General features: G+C 34.3%; 1 protein-coding gene across 1 annotated transcript in view; it reads left to right on the top strand.

Annotated features, from left to right (window-relative positions):
• Positions 1 to 13944, top strand: part of GLRB (glycine receptor beta) — a 94598-nt gene that overhangs the window by 34148 nt on the left and 46506 nt on the right. Inside the window, exons 3-4 of the mRNA XM_040626397.1 lie at positions 1621 to 1727; positions 3427 to 3494. Of these exons, the coding sequence (XP_040482331.1) occupies positions 1621 to 1727; positions 3427 to 3494 (175 nt within the window). The remainder of the gene's footprint in view (positions 1 to 1620; positions 1728 to 3426; positions 3495 to 13944) is intronic.

A 13944-nucleotide genomic window follows, 5' to 3' on the forward strand; every position in this document is an offset into this window, starting at 1 on the left:
GTAAAGGATTTTACATCAATAGACACAATAATGCAGTCCTTAATTGATCCAATACAAGTGTATTTTGTAATCAATCAATTCTATTTTCCTTCCCTGAATGAGAAATCTTGTAGATGGGTTTGAACACTAATTTGCATCCTAATATCCAATTTTCCCACATACCCTCATTCTCTTTAGAGTTTTCAATCTTTTGATAAGGGATGACAATTGGCTCTAGGGAGGTTACAATTTCACCTGCAATGAAATGGAAAATCTCATTACCAGTCCCCAAGTCCCTGCAGCTATGATATTGGCACTGATAAGACCATGAGAAGCAATTTAAAAAATCTATATAATCTCCTGCACCTTTAGGAGGTTTAACTAACTGATTATTATGTTTTTCTTTAATATTTTGGATTCTGATATCTACTTGAAAAGATCGTCTGTATCAGTTTGTAGTATTTCTTTATTTTCATAAACTTCTTAATATCAGTCCCATCCCACCTCTAGGGGTTATATCTTATCAGCAGATTGTATGATAATTAACTCAGAACAGAGTTGCCTGTTAGGTAAGAGCTGGGATTTCAAAACAAAGCCATGCCTCTTACTTCTAAGTTTGCTTCGTATAAATAAATATCATTTTTGAAATTGATACTTTCATCATATCAATACAGAATAGAATAGACAGGGCTAGATACCCCAAGTATAATTTTAAACTTCCTTGTGATTGTCATGGATTTTATTTTTATATTGGGGCAAGGATTATATAAGACTTTATGGGTGGTAGAGGAAACTGAAACAAACAGTAAACAACAAAGCATTTTTCATTGGATTCCAAGGAAGTGCGTTTTTTTATTTGTATTTTTAAGTGCTTTCAAATGATACCAATTTAGTCAAAATTCGTTGTTCAAAGTTAATTACGGCAGTTTTTTCTCTTTTTGATAGTTGACAAGCAAACACACATAGAAAAGAAAGAAATGGCTGTAACTTGTAGCTCTGTATTTTCCTTGCTTAATTGATCTGGTAATAGAGAAACTTCTTTTACCAAACCCCCCTCCATTCTCTACAACATATTGAACTCAGTGAGGACATTCATTGGTTCTTTCTTGGGCAATATCATTTTATAAATGTCAGCATGATAATTTTACGAATTGTTAGACTATCTGGCCATATCCTCTTACAGTATTCACATACTCCTTTGCTTAGGCAGAAGGTTAATACACATTGTTAAAAAACTATCTTTTGCTGTTTTTTTTCCCTCGTATCTTGTTTGTACTCCTTTGTGCTTTTCTAGATTTTGACTGCAGATTGCTTCTGAACAAGTAAGACGTCTGCTTAATTTTATTTAAAAGAAAGCAACACGGAGTATTTAAGGCAGTGTTTCATGAATTAAGAAAATTAAGTGCTAAAATACTTCTTTCGTTTTTTGTTTGTTTGTTTGTTTGTTTGTTTGTTTATGACAACTATCTTTTGGGCATCTGACAATGTCTACTATTTTTATTTACTCCTGTGTGTTAAAGCCATGCTGTAGTTGTGAATTTGTCTCAAAAAGCATCCTTTCTCCATGGAAAATTACCCAGTTCTATTGCTGGCTATTTCTAAATGCTTACGAGAGTTTTGTTTTGTTGTCTTCTCTTATAGCCAGCAGTCAGCAGAGGACCTTGCCCGAGTACCTGCCAACTCCACTAGCAATATCTTGAATAGGCTATTGGTCAGCTATGATCCCAGAATAAGACCAAATTTTAAAGGTTTGTTTCTTACCCTCCCTCCAAAATCTTCAATCTTTTCAGTTTAAAAGTTAATTTTATGTGTTTAATCATTCAGTTGTGATATTCAAAATAATGAGGTTTCAAATGGGCCTGTTACTCTCCTGTGATGTTGCTTAGATTTAGAGCAATTAATGACAAAGATATTCAAAGAGAAGCAGAATATTAGTTCTAATCGTTTCATGTGGCTCCCAGTTAAAAGAACAAAACTAGGTATATTGTGGATTAAACTAACCTCCGTCATGGCTTTGGTAAGCACTTAGTATTTCTAACCTTAGTGATTTAAATTTCAAGCTCTGGACACAGATCTGGCTTTCATTCACAGACACCAAAGTTATAATTTGTAGAATAGCCTATACTCGTTAGGGATAGACAGTAGTTCTGATTATGTATTTAGATTCTTTCAAAATTTTTGTTAGCGTTTCACATTGATAGCAATTTCCCTCCACTCTTTTGCTGAAAAAAAGATGGCCATATGGTTTTTAAAAACATGTTTAACTTTGTGAATAAAAGCAACTGTGTTTTCTACAACATAGATCGTTTCTACTCCAACAGAATATTACTATTTACCACACCTTTCAAGAACCAAAACCATACTTGCAATAAAAGTCACGAGAAGATTATATAGTTGTGCCTATTTTCTTTCTTTCTTTCCTTGTTTTCTTTTTTCGTCCTCTTGATGTCTTAGGAAAAGCTATATGAAAAAAAAAAATCTCCTCTGGAAAACTGTAATCCTTATTGCTGGCTAAAGACAGGTATTAATGTAGATCAGATTAACATTATAAGGCTTGATATTTTTTTCTTCTTCCTTTACAGAAAAAAAAAAAGTGCAGCTGTTTCTAGTCAACTGAAGTTATACAGCCATGTTGTAAAAACAGGGTTTTTTGTTCATTACCAGAACCTATTCAGTTACTTTCAACAACAGCCATGGTCTGGGTTGTCACATGTCTACCATATATTGATTCACCACCTGTTTTTCATCAGTCAGTGGTTATGTGGCTAAAAGGCTAAATTCACATTTTCCCTTTGTTAGCCCAACAGCAGCCCACAACGAATAAAAAGAAAAAAGAAAAAAAAGCAAGCAAGCAAGAAATTTGCAACATTATACCTTAATTCTCACTCCATGAACTTTAAAATTATTTTCCAGTAGGTCAGGCAAAAATCTTTATAATGATTCTGTTATATGTCTGATTACCTTTGCATGTTTGTGAATTAAAAATCAAAATATAGTCATTGTAAGTAAGATGTATTGAATACTGCTTTACTAATGAAAATAAGGTTTGAAATGATTTTAAAATTGCAAAAAATAAAACATTTAAAAATGGTGTTTTTTTAAAGAATATTTTACATTTTCTTAAGGTAAATGCCTTAGCTCTGTTTAAAATTTCTTTAAAGGTAAACATATTTACTCCGAGTCTCAACAATTTAAGAAATAAATATTTCTGAATAAATAACATGACTAATAGAACTTAACTCATTTTTAATTTTTATTATTTTCCCTTATTTAGAGAAATAAGTTAATAGAAGTTGTGAACATGGAATACTGAGACCATAGTTTTAAAGTTTTACATCCCATGTGGATTGGAAAAAATATAAAATCAAGTGCACAAACTATAAAAATATGAAAATCCTGACCAAGTTTTTTACAGCTACTAAATATATTCTTAATTTTTATTTGTAGGCATTCCTGTTGATGTTGTAGTCAACATTTTTATCAACAGTTTTGGATCCATTCAAGAGACAACAATGGTAAGATTACAGGCAGTTCAGTATTTTTAATTATCAAAATTTTAACTAGAGGATAGTGAAAGCAATGGTAAAACTGAAAAATAAGGAGTAACTCTAAGGAAAAAAGCATGCTTTCTTCTAGTATGAAATACCCAAATTCCAAGGTGTGTTATGTCAGTGATTTCAGTGCCTATATAATTATGCAATTCAAATGTAGCCTTAATGCTATTTAAAACTTACAGACTTGGAAGAATTAATATACTCAGTCTGAACAACTAATTGGATGCCACCTGGGAAAAGCATTTATGCAATGAATATTCTAGAGCAATGTTTACTTCCTAGTATGCTTGTATGTATGAACATTATAAAATATTTAAGTGTTCACAGTTTGTCGTCTAGTTTCTTGAGGAGAATCTTTGTTTCCTCTGTTGTGCTAATATTGTGATGTTTGGATCAGAGAATTGTAAAAAGCAATGAGAAAAAATAATTTATATAAGATAAGGCAACAGATCTCCCTGAAAAACTTACGTAACAAGAGGAAAGAAAGGTCAAGGAAAGGCAATAGAGGAGCCAGAAAGAGTTACAGGCAGGCTCCTGTCTTGAAAGGAATGGAAAAGAAGGGTTTGAAGGAGTGGCTGCTATCCATGATGAGCTGGACTACAGTGACAAAGGCTTCTAGAAAGTAGTAGTTTTGTTAGTAGGTTACTAATTAGTAGGTTACTTTAGCAGATTTTCTGAATGATGTGTGATGTAATTACCCCTCAGCTTCTTAAAAGGCATTCAATAAAGTCTACTTGCTGTTTGATGTTTTAGAATATACGATTTTGTGCCCTTTTTGAAAAACCATATGCTGTACTGATACTTAAAGTGGGAGAAAGAAGGCCCAATTTTGTTGTATTTTCTGACATACTTGTATTTTATTAATAATACACATTTTGGATTGAAAGCCCAGTAATGGATAGGGCACAGTATAATTTTTCAGGGACTATCTTAGGCTAGAGAAAGAATGTTTTAAAATATTTATTTCTTTATTCTTCATAGCAGCATAATGTGTTATAAAAGCAACTATATATTCCATTTAATTTATGACACCTATTTTTGTATCTAATTGCAGTGAGAATGTTATTTATATTTTATAGAAGCATATATTTAGCCCCTGAATAATTGTTTATTTTCTTAGTGTGTAAATGTTTTTAGAGAATTATTCAAAAGAAGATTTTGAAATCAAATTCATTTACTTCCTGTGACTTTTTAGTTTGCCTAAATGACAGAAGCAGAGTACACATCACCAGAAGACAGCTACAGAGTAAGATACAAACTACCGCAAAGCACCCAGGAGACAAGTGTAGTGCTCGTTAATTGAAAATGTGGTTAGTCTGTCTAACTTTGCAAGAATAAGAGATATCCTTTTCTCAAGGTGAAAATTTAAGGGAATCCATTTTGTCTCTATACCCTTCTCTGTGCCCTCTTTTGTCTTTTATGGTATCATTACACTAATCCTAAACCATCCCTGAAAGATGTTCTGGCCTGTTGAAAACATTTCTACTCTTGCATTTGTGACAGCTAATGCAAGGCTATTTTTTCTCATTTGCATAAAAGCTACACATGTGTCCAGCTCAGTAGGTATCATTAATGTATCTCTTCCTTAGTCATCACTGAATGCCTTCCAAATGTCAGACACTTAAACTTCTCCATGCCCCATCAGTGTTACTTGATTATATCAGGTTTATATACACCTGGGGGAAAAGGGATGCTAGAAAAGGGACAGGAACTTTCTTACAGATTATTTGAGGATTATAATAAAATATTGCATATTTATAACATAATCTCATATTGTCATCCTGCAAGGATTCATCATAGTAGCTAGCCCAGAGTCCTTATTGCTGGGAACAGATTCAACCGATGCTCATCAGGGCGTCTTTGTCCGGGCTACTTATCCCTGATTTCCATCTCTTATCTTCTAATCAGAGCCTTTTATGGCCGCTCTGACTCACTTTGTGCCTTCTTTTCAATCTAGGTCTTTCATCTCTAACAATTGTTACTTAAATCTGATAGCTTCTTCACTGTAATTAAACTGTTTCTGTGTGTTTTCCTCTTATTCTCTAATGGAGTGTAAACCTTTTAAAGTTAGGAATAATGTATCCCACTTCTTCATTTTCCATTTGTTCTTTATTACCTGGTATAAAACTGGTCAGGAATAATGGTGATGGACTCATTAGAGGGTATACATGTATGGAGAAGATGAGAGGGTATTTCTTTCTTTCTTCCAATCACCCAGGGTGGGCTTCCTTTATTATTATTATTGTTTAGCTTTATTGAGGTATAATTGACAACATTGTAAGAAATTTAAAATGTACATGATGATTTGATACACATCTACACTGTGAAAGGAGTCCCCTCATCTAATTAGTGAACACATCCATCACCTCACATATTAATCTCATTAAAAAAATTTTGGTGAGAACATTTAAGTTCTACTCTCTTAGCAAATTTCAGTTATACAAACAGTGTTATCAACTATAGTCACCATGTTATACATTAGATCCCGACTTTATTCAGACCTTATTCACCTTATTCATCTTATAACTGAAAGTTTGTACTTTTCTACCAATCTCTCCCTATTTTCCACACCCCCAAGCCCGTGACAACCAGTTTTCTACTGTTTCTATGCTCTCCAGGCTCATTCATGCTGTTGCAAATGACAGAATTTCCTTTTTTTTTTGTGAGTAATATTCCATTTTACATATATATATATATATATACACACACACATATACACACACATTTTACACACACACACACACACACCACATTTTCTTGATGCATTCATTCACTGATGGACACTTAGGTTGTTTCCATACTTTGGCTATTGGAATAATGTTGCAGTGAACATGGATATCTCTGCAAGACTATAGTTTTGTTTCTGTTGGATATATACCTAGAAGGGAGATTACTGAATCATATGGCTGTTCTATTTTTAATTTCTTGAGGAACCTCCATACTGTTTTCCACAGTGACTATACCAGTTTGTGTTCCCATTTGCAGTGTACAATGGTTCCCTTTACTCCACATCCTTGTTGGTATTTGTTACCTCTCTCTCTCTCTCCCTCCCCCTTATTTATTTATTTTTTTATTTAGCTAATAGCCCAAGAGCATAGTTTTTAAAAACAAAGCAAACAAAAAAGCCCCCCAAAACAAGAGGATGGGAAAACAGAGAGAATTAGATTTGTCTAGATACAGGATATATGTTCAGGGAAACAATATGGTGGCCAGTGTGTAAGTTGCAATATTAGACAGGCTTGTGCTTGAATCTGTTGTGTACCTGATGTGCTATACACTGACAAGAATGAATAAATTACAGAAATAAAGCAACAGTGTTTTGCCTGGCATAGTAGCTCTCAGTGATGGTGATTCTTGGGTTGTTATGCATTTTCAAATTCACTTAGTATTTCTCAATAGAATCTCATCCCAAAGAAAATGCTAAAGAAAATGAACCACTTATAAGTTTGTTAGTAGCACCATCCTACAGTTGTGGTTTTGTTTATTAATAGCCCCCTAGAAATTTCCCTTACAAAGATCTGCTGCAATAAAGGAGGTCCTAAAGTCTGGGAAGCTTTAATATTGCCCCAAACTTTTCTTTTCCATTGAGACCTTTCTACCTCAACTGGCAGTTGCTTATTCCAGAAAACATAATGCAGGACGCAGAGCTCGGGGGTGACTGTGACATCAGTAGCTGCTAGTCAGGTGGTGGACAGGTATAGGGCAGCTTCTGAAAGAAGAGGGCAGCCCATTCCTTTTTTCCAACAGATAATGTTGATTATCAAAGAAGCAATCAAGGTTACAGGCATTCACATTGTTGTTTGGAAATTTTAACCAATTCCATTTGGAAACCATTTCTTCATGTTTATTTGTTTTTTTTTTTTAATTCAGATGCTAACTATTGATGACTAAATTGAAAGTAATCTCACATTTATTCAGAAGCCATAATTGTGTGGTGAAGGAAAAGTTATAGCCATATTAATATTCCTTAAGATCTTCCACACTTCCATGGTTATATGCCCCTTTAGCTTGTTTTATGATCTCATTTTATAATTTTATAATTCCTATTTTATCACATCTGTGTGTTTATTTGCATTCCAGTACCTTACATTTTTGTAAGGTATCATTATAAATACTGTAAGTGGTATTTACTGACATTAATAGTAACATCACCAAAATTGTCAAATAAATGTAATCATCCCAATTTGAAGTTCTAATTTTATCAGTTTATATGCTACTGCCTTTGGCAACTGAAACAAGAGTATTCAGAACAGTGAGAAGAATGGTTTTTTTATTTTTTATTTTTATTTTTTTAGAAGAATGGTTTTTTAGAGGCCAGGTGGCATCTGCTCTGTTGTTATGTTTATAATATTTGTTGATTTTTCCATTCAGTTCTTACCTTTGGCTTAAATCACTGGGATTTTCATAATTGAAAATGTGAACTATTGCACTTGTGGGGAAAAAATTGGGTAGCATGGTTTATTATAATCATCTATACACAGACATTTCATCTCATCAGAAATACATAAGAGCTGTTTCTTGGAAATAGGAGCCTGTTTATTTAATCCATATTCTTTCTTTGGTTTAGGCATGCTGCATAATTATATTGAATTATTACTACACTACAATTCATTATCCCATCAGACTTTCTATGCCTTTCTGCTGCATGAGTTATTATTTGTCTTAATAGGAAAAGTCACATTTGGGATCTGCTAAAAGAGCTGAATTCTAGTTTTTGGCAATTATATATCTTTGTTGTTTTAAAAACAATTTTATTTATTTCGCTTTGTATAGACTGACATTTCTTTCCTTAAAACTTGTCTTAGCTTACTATTCTTTTTATCTTGTTGCTTTTATTATTGACTTTGCAGTATTATTTCACTGTAGAATAATATGAGACATATTTGTCCCCATTTTTTTTCTATTTTACATCTTAGATACACAAACTTTCAAAAGGTTTTTATATTTATTTTTTCTCATATTATCTATCTTCAGGTATGTACCCTGTGGTAGGCTAAATATTGTTCCCCCAAATCGTCCATGTCCTAATCTCAGAACCTGTGGATAAACTATTTTACACATAAAGGAGACTGTGTGTCTGTGATTAAAGTAAGGATCTTGAGTTGGGGAGATTATTCTGGTTATCCAAGTGGGTCCACTATAATCACAAGGGTCCTCGTAAGCAGGAGGCAGGAGGATCAAAGTCAGTAGTGGTAGATGTGATCAAGACAGTATGAACGGGGAGTGATGCAAGGAAGTGGTGTGTCGATCAAGGAGTGTAGGCGGCCTCTAGAAGCTGAAAAAGCAAGGAAATGGAGTCTCTCCTCAGATCCTCTAGGAGTCAGCCCTGCAGGTACCATGACTTTAGTCCCATGAAACTAATTCTGATGTTTCAAACTCCAGAACTGTAAGGTAATAATTTGTGATGTTTTGGATCACTAAATTTTTGGTAATTTCATTACAGCAGCAATGGGAAACTCATACACATGCTGATGAACGCTTTGTTAATGCAGTTTTTTTCTTCCAAATTCTGTAGGAAGATTATCTGATTACATATGACTTCATCCCAAATGCTACTGGAGAGTTATTGGACTATGTATATAACTTATTCCATATGTGGAAATGGCAAAACAATCAATGGTTTTGAATTCAATGGTTACCAATGGTTACCATGGCAAAACAATCAATGGTTACCATTGAATTCAATGGTTACCAAAAACTCTCACTTGTTAATCATAATAAGGACATAATTTGAAAGAGAATGTGTTTTTAGTTGTTAAAAATGTATTTCATTCTCTTTTCTTGTCAAAGTTACTTTTTAGTGTCTGCCTTAAAATGAATGATATGATTTATCATGGATACTTTCCTCTTCCCTTTTTCCCTCCTAGCTGTATTATTTAGAGGTATTGGTGATTAAACATCATATTAGGCATAAGGAAGGATGAGAAATGTTCAAGTTTTATTTTCTTCATCCAGTAATTTGTCATTGTTATCAATAGATATAGGAGAAATTAATGGTATTAATAATACTAGACAAATATTCTAACCTGTCAAAATGTGACAGTAATATGTATTAAATAAAAGTATGTTGGATACTTTCTATTCAGCCCAGCAGACGACTACTGTTATGGGGTTTTTAGTTTAGTGAGGCACCACTGCACCACCTAACCGGCACCCATAATATACATGGAATATTGGAATAGGTCTAGAAAAATTTAAATATCTGTTAGGTGTTATTAAACAATATTTAACTAATTTTTTTTTTTTTACAAATGACATATTGGGAAAAATTGCTAAAATATAACCTAAAAATTTTTAGTGGCATTTTGTTAACTCGTAATTCTTACATGAAATATCTAACCTCACTAATGCCTAAATTTAAATCCTTTTCAAAGCAGGCTTATAACAGCTCTGTTGACAGAACTTTAATTATAATGCTGCCAGATGCTATGAGAGCTGATCTCCTTTATTTCCTTGAATGCTAATATTTTTATTATAATGTAAAGACTACAGATAAGTTAAAGACTGCTTATGTGAGAGCCAGTTAAAAATTATAACCAACCAGAATAGCTATTCTAACAACAATGCAATGTATAAACATTTTTTTAAATATGAAAATATCAATAATGCAACTTAGCCGGTCTTAATGTCTTGTTGTGAAATGCTTTATTGCCTTGAAGAAATAGTTGAATTTGGGTTTTAATTGGGACTGAAAATTTTGGAGAACATCCATTTTCCAGATAATGACTAATAGTGTGCTCTTTGGAATGAACAATGAGTAGTATTTGTCACCAAGTTCTTTAAAAACAATTAAGTAATTTCCCACCGATAAAAGAAGTCTGTTTCTGATGGGAATTTGTTCATTGCAAAATAAACGATAAAGTTATAATTATTGTGATTGAATAATTGAAAATGAAAATAAATAGGTTTCAAAGATAGTTATCTTAATATAGAACATTTGAAATGCCAATAATTAGCAATTATTTAGAGATGCTCATAAAACGTTAACCAAAGCAACTAATGAGCTTTTATCTTTTAATGAATGTTAAACTCAAACTATTAATTTAAACTGTAAAATTTTAAAACATTCTTAAAAGATATATAAACTTGCTACAACTTGGATTGAATCATAACAATATGTGGCTACACAGCTAATAGGAAAGCATCTTTGAAGTACTTTTATAATGAAATAATAAGATATAATGACCAAGACTGATACAATGAAATAAGCAATTTCCAGTTTTTCAGTGATGCTCATTATACAACTCTGGAGTTCTACTAAAAAATTAAGAAAAGGATTACCATAGACACTTGAAGCTTATGTGGTGCGTTAAGCTTACAATGGAGCAGTTGAAAGCAAGACGAATAATTCAGGAGATGCTCAGAAGCAGATTTTAGCACAATGTCAAGATTTGTGACCTTGAAGTAGATTATTGTTACGAATAATTGTTGGTTGGAGGCACCTCAGTGCCTCACTTGGTTAAGCATCTACCTTCAGCTCAGGTCATGATCTCAGGTCCGGAGATGGAGCCCCGCATTGGGCTTCATGCTCAGTGAGGGTCTGCTTCTCCCTCTCCCCTGCCCCCCACTCATGTTTTCTTTCTTTTTCTCTCTCAAATAAATAATAAAATCTTTAAGACAAACAAACAAAAATAATTGTTGGTTCATCAACACAGTACAGAAAAAACTGAATGATTTACACTATATGCAAAATTTTTTTGAGGCAAAAAAATCTTATTAATCCATGTTACCAACATTATAAAAGGATAACAGCAGCATAAGGGCTATATTCTAATAAGGTAGTGTACTTGTTTAGTCCTTAATATGGCCAGATGTGGTCCATATACTTTATATACTCTCTCGTTTAATCTTTATAAAAACCCTATCTTTGTGGGTGTGCTAATATTATCCCCATATTAGAGATAGGGAATTTTGTCCTTTGTTTACTTCTTTTTTTTTTTTTAAGATTTTATTTATTTATTTGACAGAGAGACAGCCAAAAAGAGAGGGAACACAAGTGGGGCGAGTGGGAGAGGAAGAAGCAGGCTCCCAGCAGAGCAGGGAGCCTGATGCAGGGCTTGATCCCAGGACCCTGGGATCACGCCCTGAGCCGAAGGCAGACGGTTAACAACTGAGCCACCCAGGCACCCCCTTTGTTTACTTCTTAATCTTCCATAATCTTGCTTTTAACATGCTACTCTACCAAAAACGCTTTTGCTAAAATTTTCAGTGGCCTCCTCATTTGCTGAAAGTATTCAGTGTGACTATACTTGACCTTGTATGACACCTGCTGCTGTTGACCTTCTCAAAGCTTTGGCCTGTTTGGTTTGGTGAAATCACATTTTCAGTGTTTTCTCTTTTCCTCAGTGTTCTAGCCTACCCTTTGAATGCCTGCCATTCCCAGGGTTATTTATTTATTTATTTTTGCCTTGCATTCCTACTTTAATTAATACTTTTGGACAAACTCTTCATTAGTCTTCTTTTCTTTTTTTGGTTGTGTTTTCAAGATTCATTTACGTCATAAAATGAATCAGAATGTCATTCTTTTTTATGGCCAAATAATATTCCTTAGTGTATATGTGTACACAGGCATACCTTACTTTATTGTGCTTTGTAGATACTGTGTTTTTTTACAAATTGAAGATCTGTGGCATCCTGCAATGAGCAAGTCTATCGGTGTCATTTTTCCAACAGCATTTGCTTACTTGCTGTCTCCTTGTCACATTTGCTAATTCAGGCAATATTTCAAACTCTATTATTAATATTATATTTGTTATGATGATCTGTGATCTGTAATCTTTGATGGTAGTCTTATGATTGATTTAGGGCATCAAGAACCAAGCTCATATAAGATGGCAAACTTATTTGATAAATGTTATGTGTGTTCTGACTATTCTACCAAGCAGCCATTTTCTGTCTCTCTCCTCATTCTTGGGCCTCCCTTCCCTGAGACAGACATTACTGAAATTAGGCCGATTAAGAACCATACAGTGGCCTCTAAGTGTTCAAGTTAAGGGAAGAATCACATACCTCTCACTTCAAATCAAAGGTAGAAATGATTAAGCTTAGTGAAGAAGGCATGTCAAAAGCCAAGATAGGCCAAAGGCTAGGTCTCTTGCACCAAATGCTTAGCCACGTTGTGGATGCAAAGGAAAAGTTCTGGAAGAAAATTTGAAATGCTACTCCAGGGAACATAGGAATGATAAGAAAGCAAAGCAGGCTTATCACTGGTATAAAGAAGGTTTTAGTGGTCTAGATAGAAGGTCAAGCCACCACAACATTCCCGTAAGCCAAAGCCTGATCCAGAGCAAGGCTCTGACTCTTTTCAATTCTGTGAAGGCTGAGAGAGGTGAGGAAGTAGCAGAAGAGAAGTTTGAAGCTAACAAAGGTTAGTTCATGAGGTTTAAGGAAAGAAGACAGCTCTATAACATCAGAGTGCATAGTGAAGCAGCAAGTGCTGATACAGAAGCTGCAGCAAGTTCTGCAGAAGATCCAGCTCAGATAATTAAGAAGGCGGCTGTAGGAAACAGCAAATTTTCAATGTACAGGGAACAGCTTTCTATTGGAAGAAGGAATTTCATAGCCAGAAAGGAGAAGTCAGTGCTTGGCTTCAAAGCTTCAAAAGATAGGCGGACTCTCTTGTTGGGGGCTAGTGTAGCTGACGACTTTAAATTGAAGCCGGTGTCCATTTACCATTATGAGAACCCCAGGGCCCTTAAAAATTATGCTAAATCTACTCTGCTTGTGCTCTGTCAGTGGCACACCAAAGCCTGGATAACAGCACATCTGTTTACAACATGGTTTACTGAGTATTTTAAGCCCACTGTTGAGACCTACTGCTCGAAAAAAAAGATTCCTTTCAAAGTATGACTGCTTCTTGACAACGCACCTGGTCATCCAACCATTCTGATGGAGATGGGTGATGATATTAACGTCGTCTTAGTACCTGCTAACACAACATCCATTCTGCAGCCCAGATATTAAGAAGTAGTTTTGACCTTCAAGTCTTATTATTTAAGAAAAACATTTTGCAAAGCTATCACTGTCATAGGTAGTGATTTCTCTGATGGATCTGGGCAAAGTAAATTGAAAACCTTCTTGAAGGGATACAGAATTTTAGATACTATTAAGAACATTTTTGATTCATGGGAAGAGGTCAAAATATCAACATGAACAGGGGTTTGGAAGTTGATTCCAACCCTCATGGATGACTTTGAGGAGTTCAAGACTGCAGTCAAGGAAATAGCTGAAGATGTGGGAATAGCAAGAGAACTAGAGTTAGAAGTGGAGCCCGAGGATGGGATGACTTGGTGTGATCTCATGATCAAACTTTAATGAATGAGAGTTGTTTCTTTTGGATGAGCAAAGGAAGTGTTTTCTTGAGATGCAGTCTACTGTGTGAAGACGTTGTGTAGATTGTTGGAACAACAAC

Source organism: Ursus maritimus, unplaced genomic scaffold, assembly GCF_017311325.1.
Source record: "Ursus maritimus isolate PB19 unplaced genomic scaffold, ASM1731132v1 scaffold_11, whole genome shotgun sequence".
Lineage (NCBI taxonomy): Eukaryota > Metazoa > Chordata > Mammalia > Carnivora > Ursidae > Ursus > Ursus maritimus.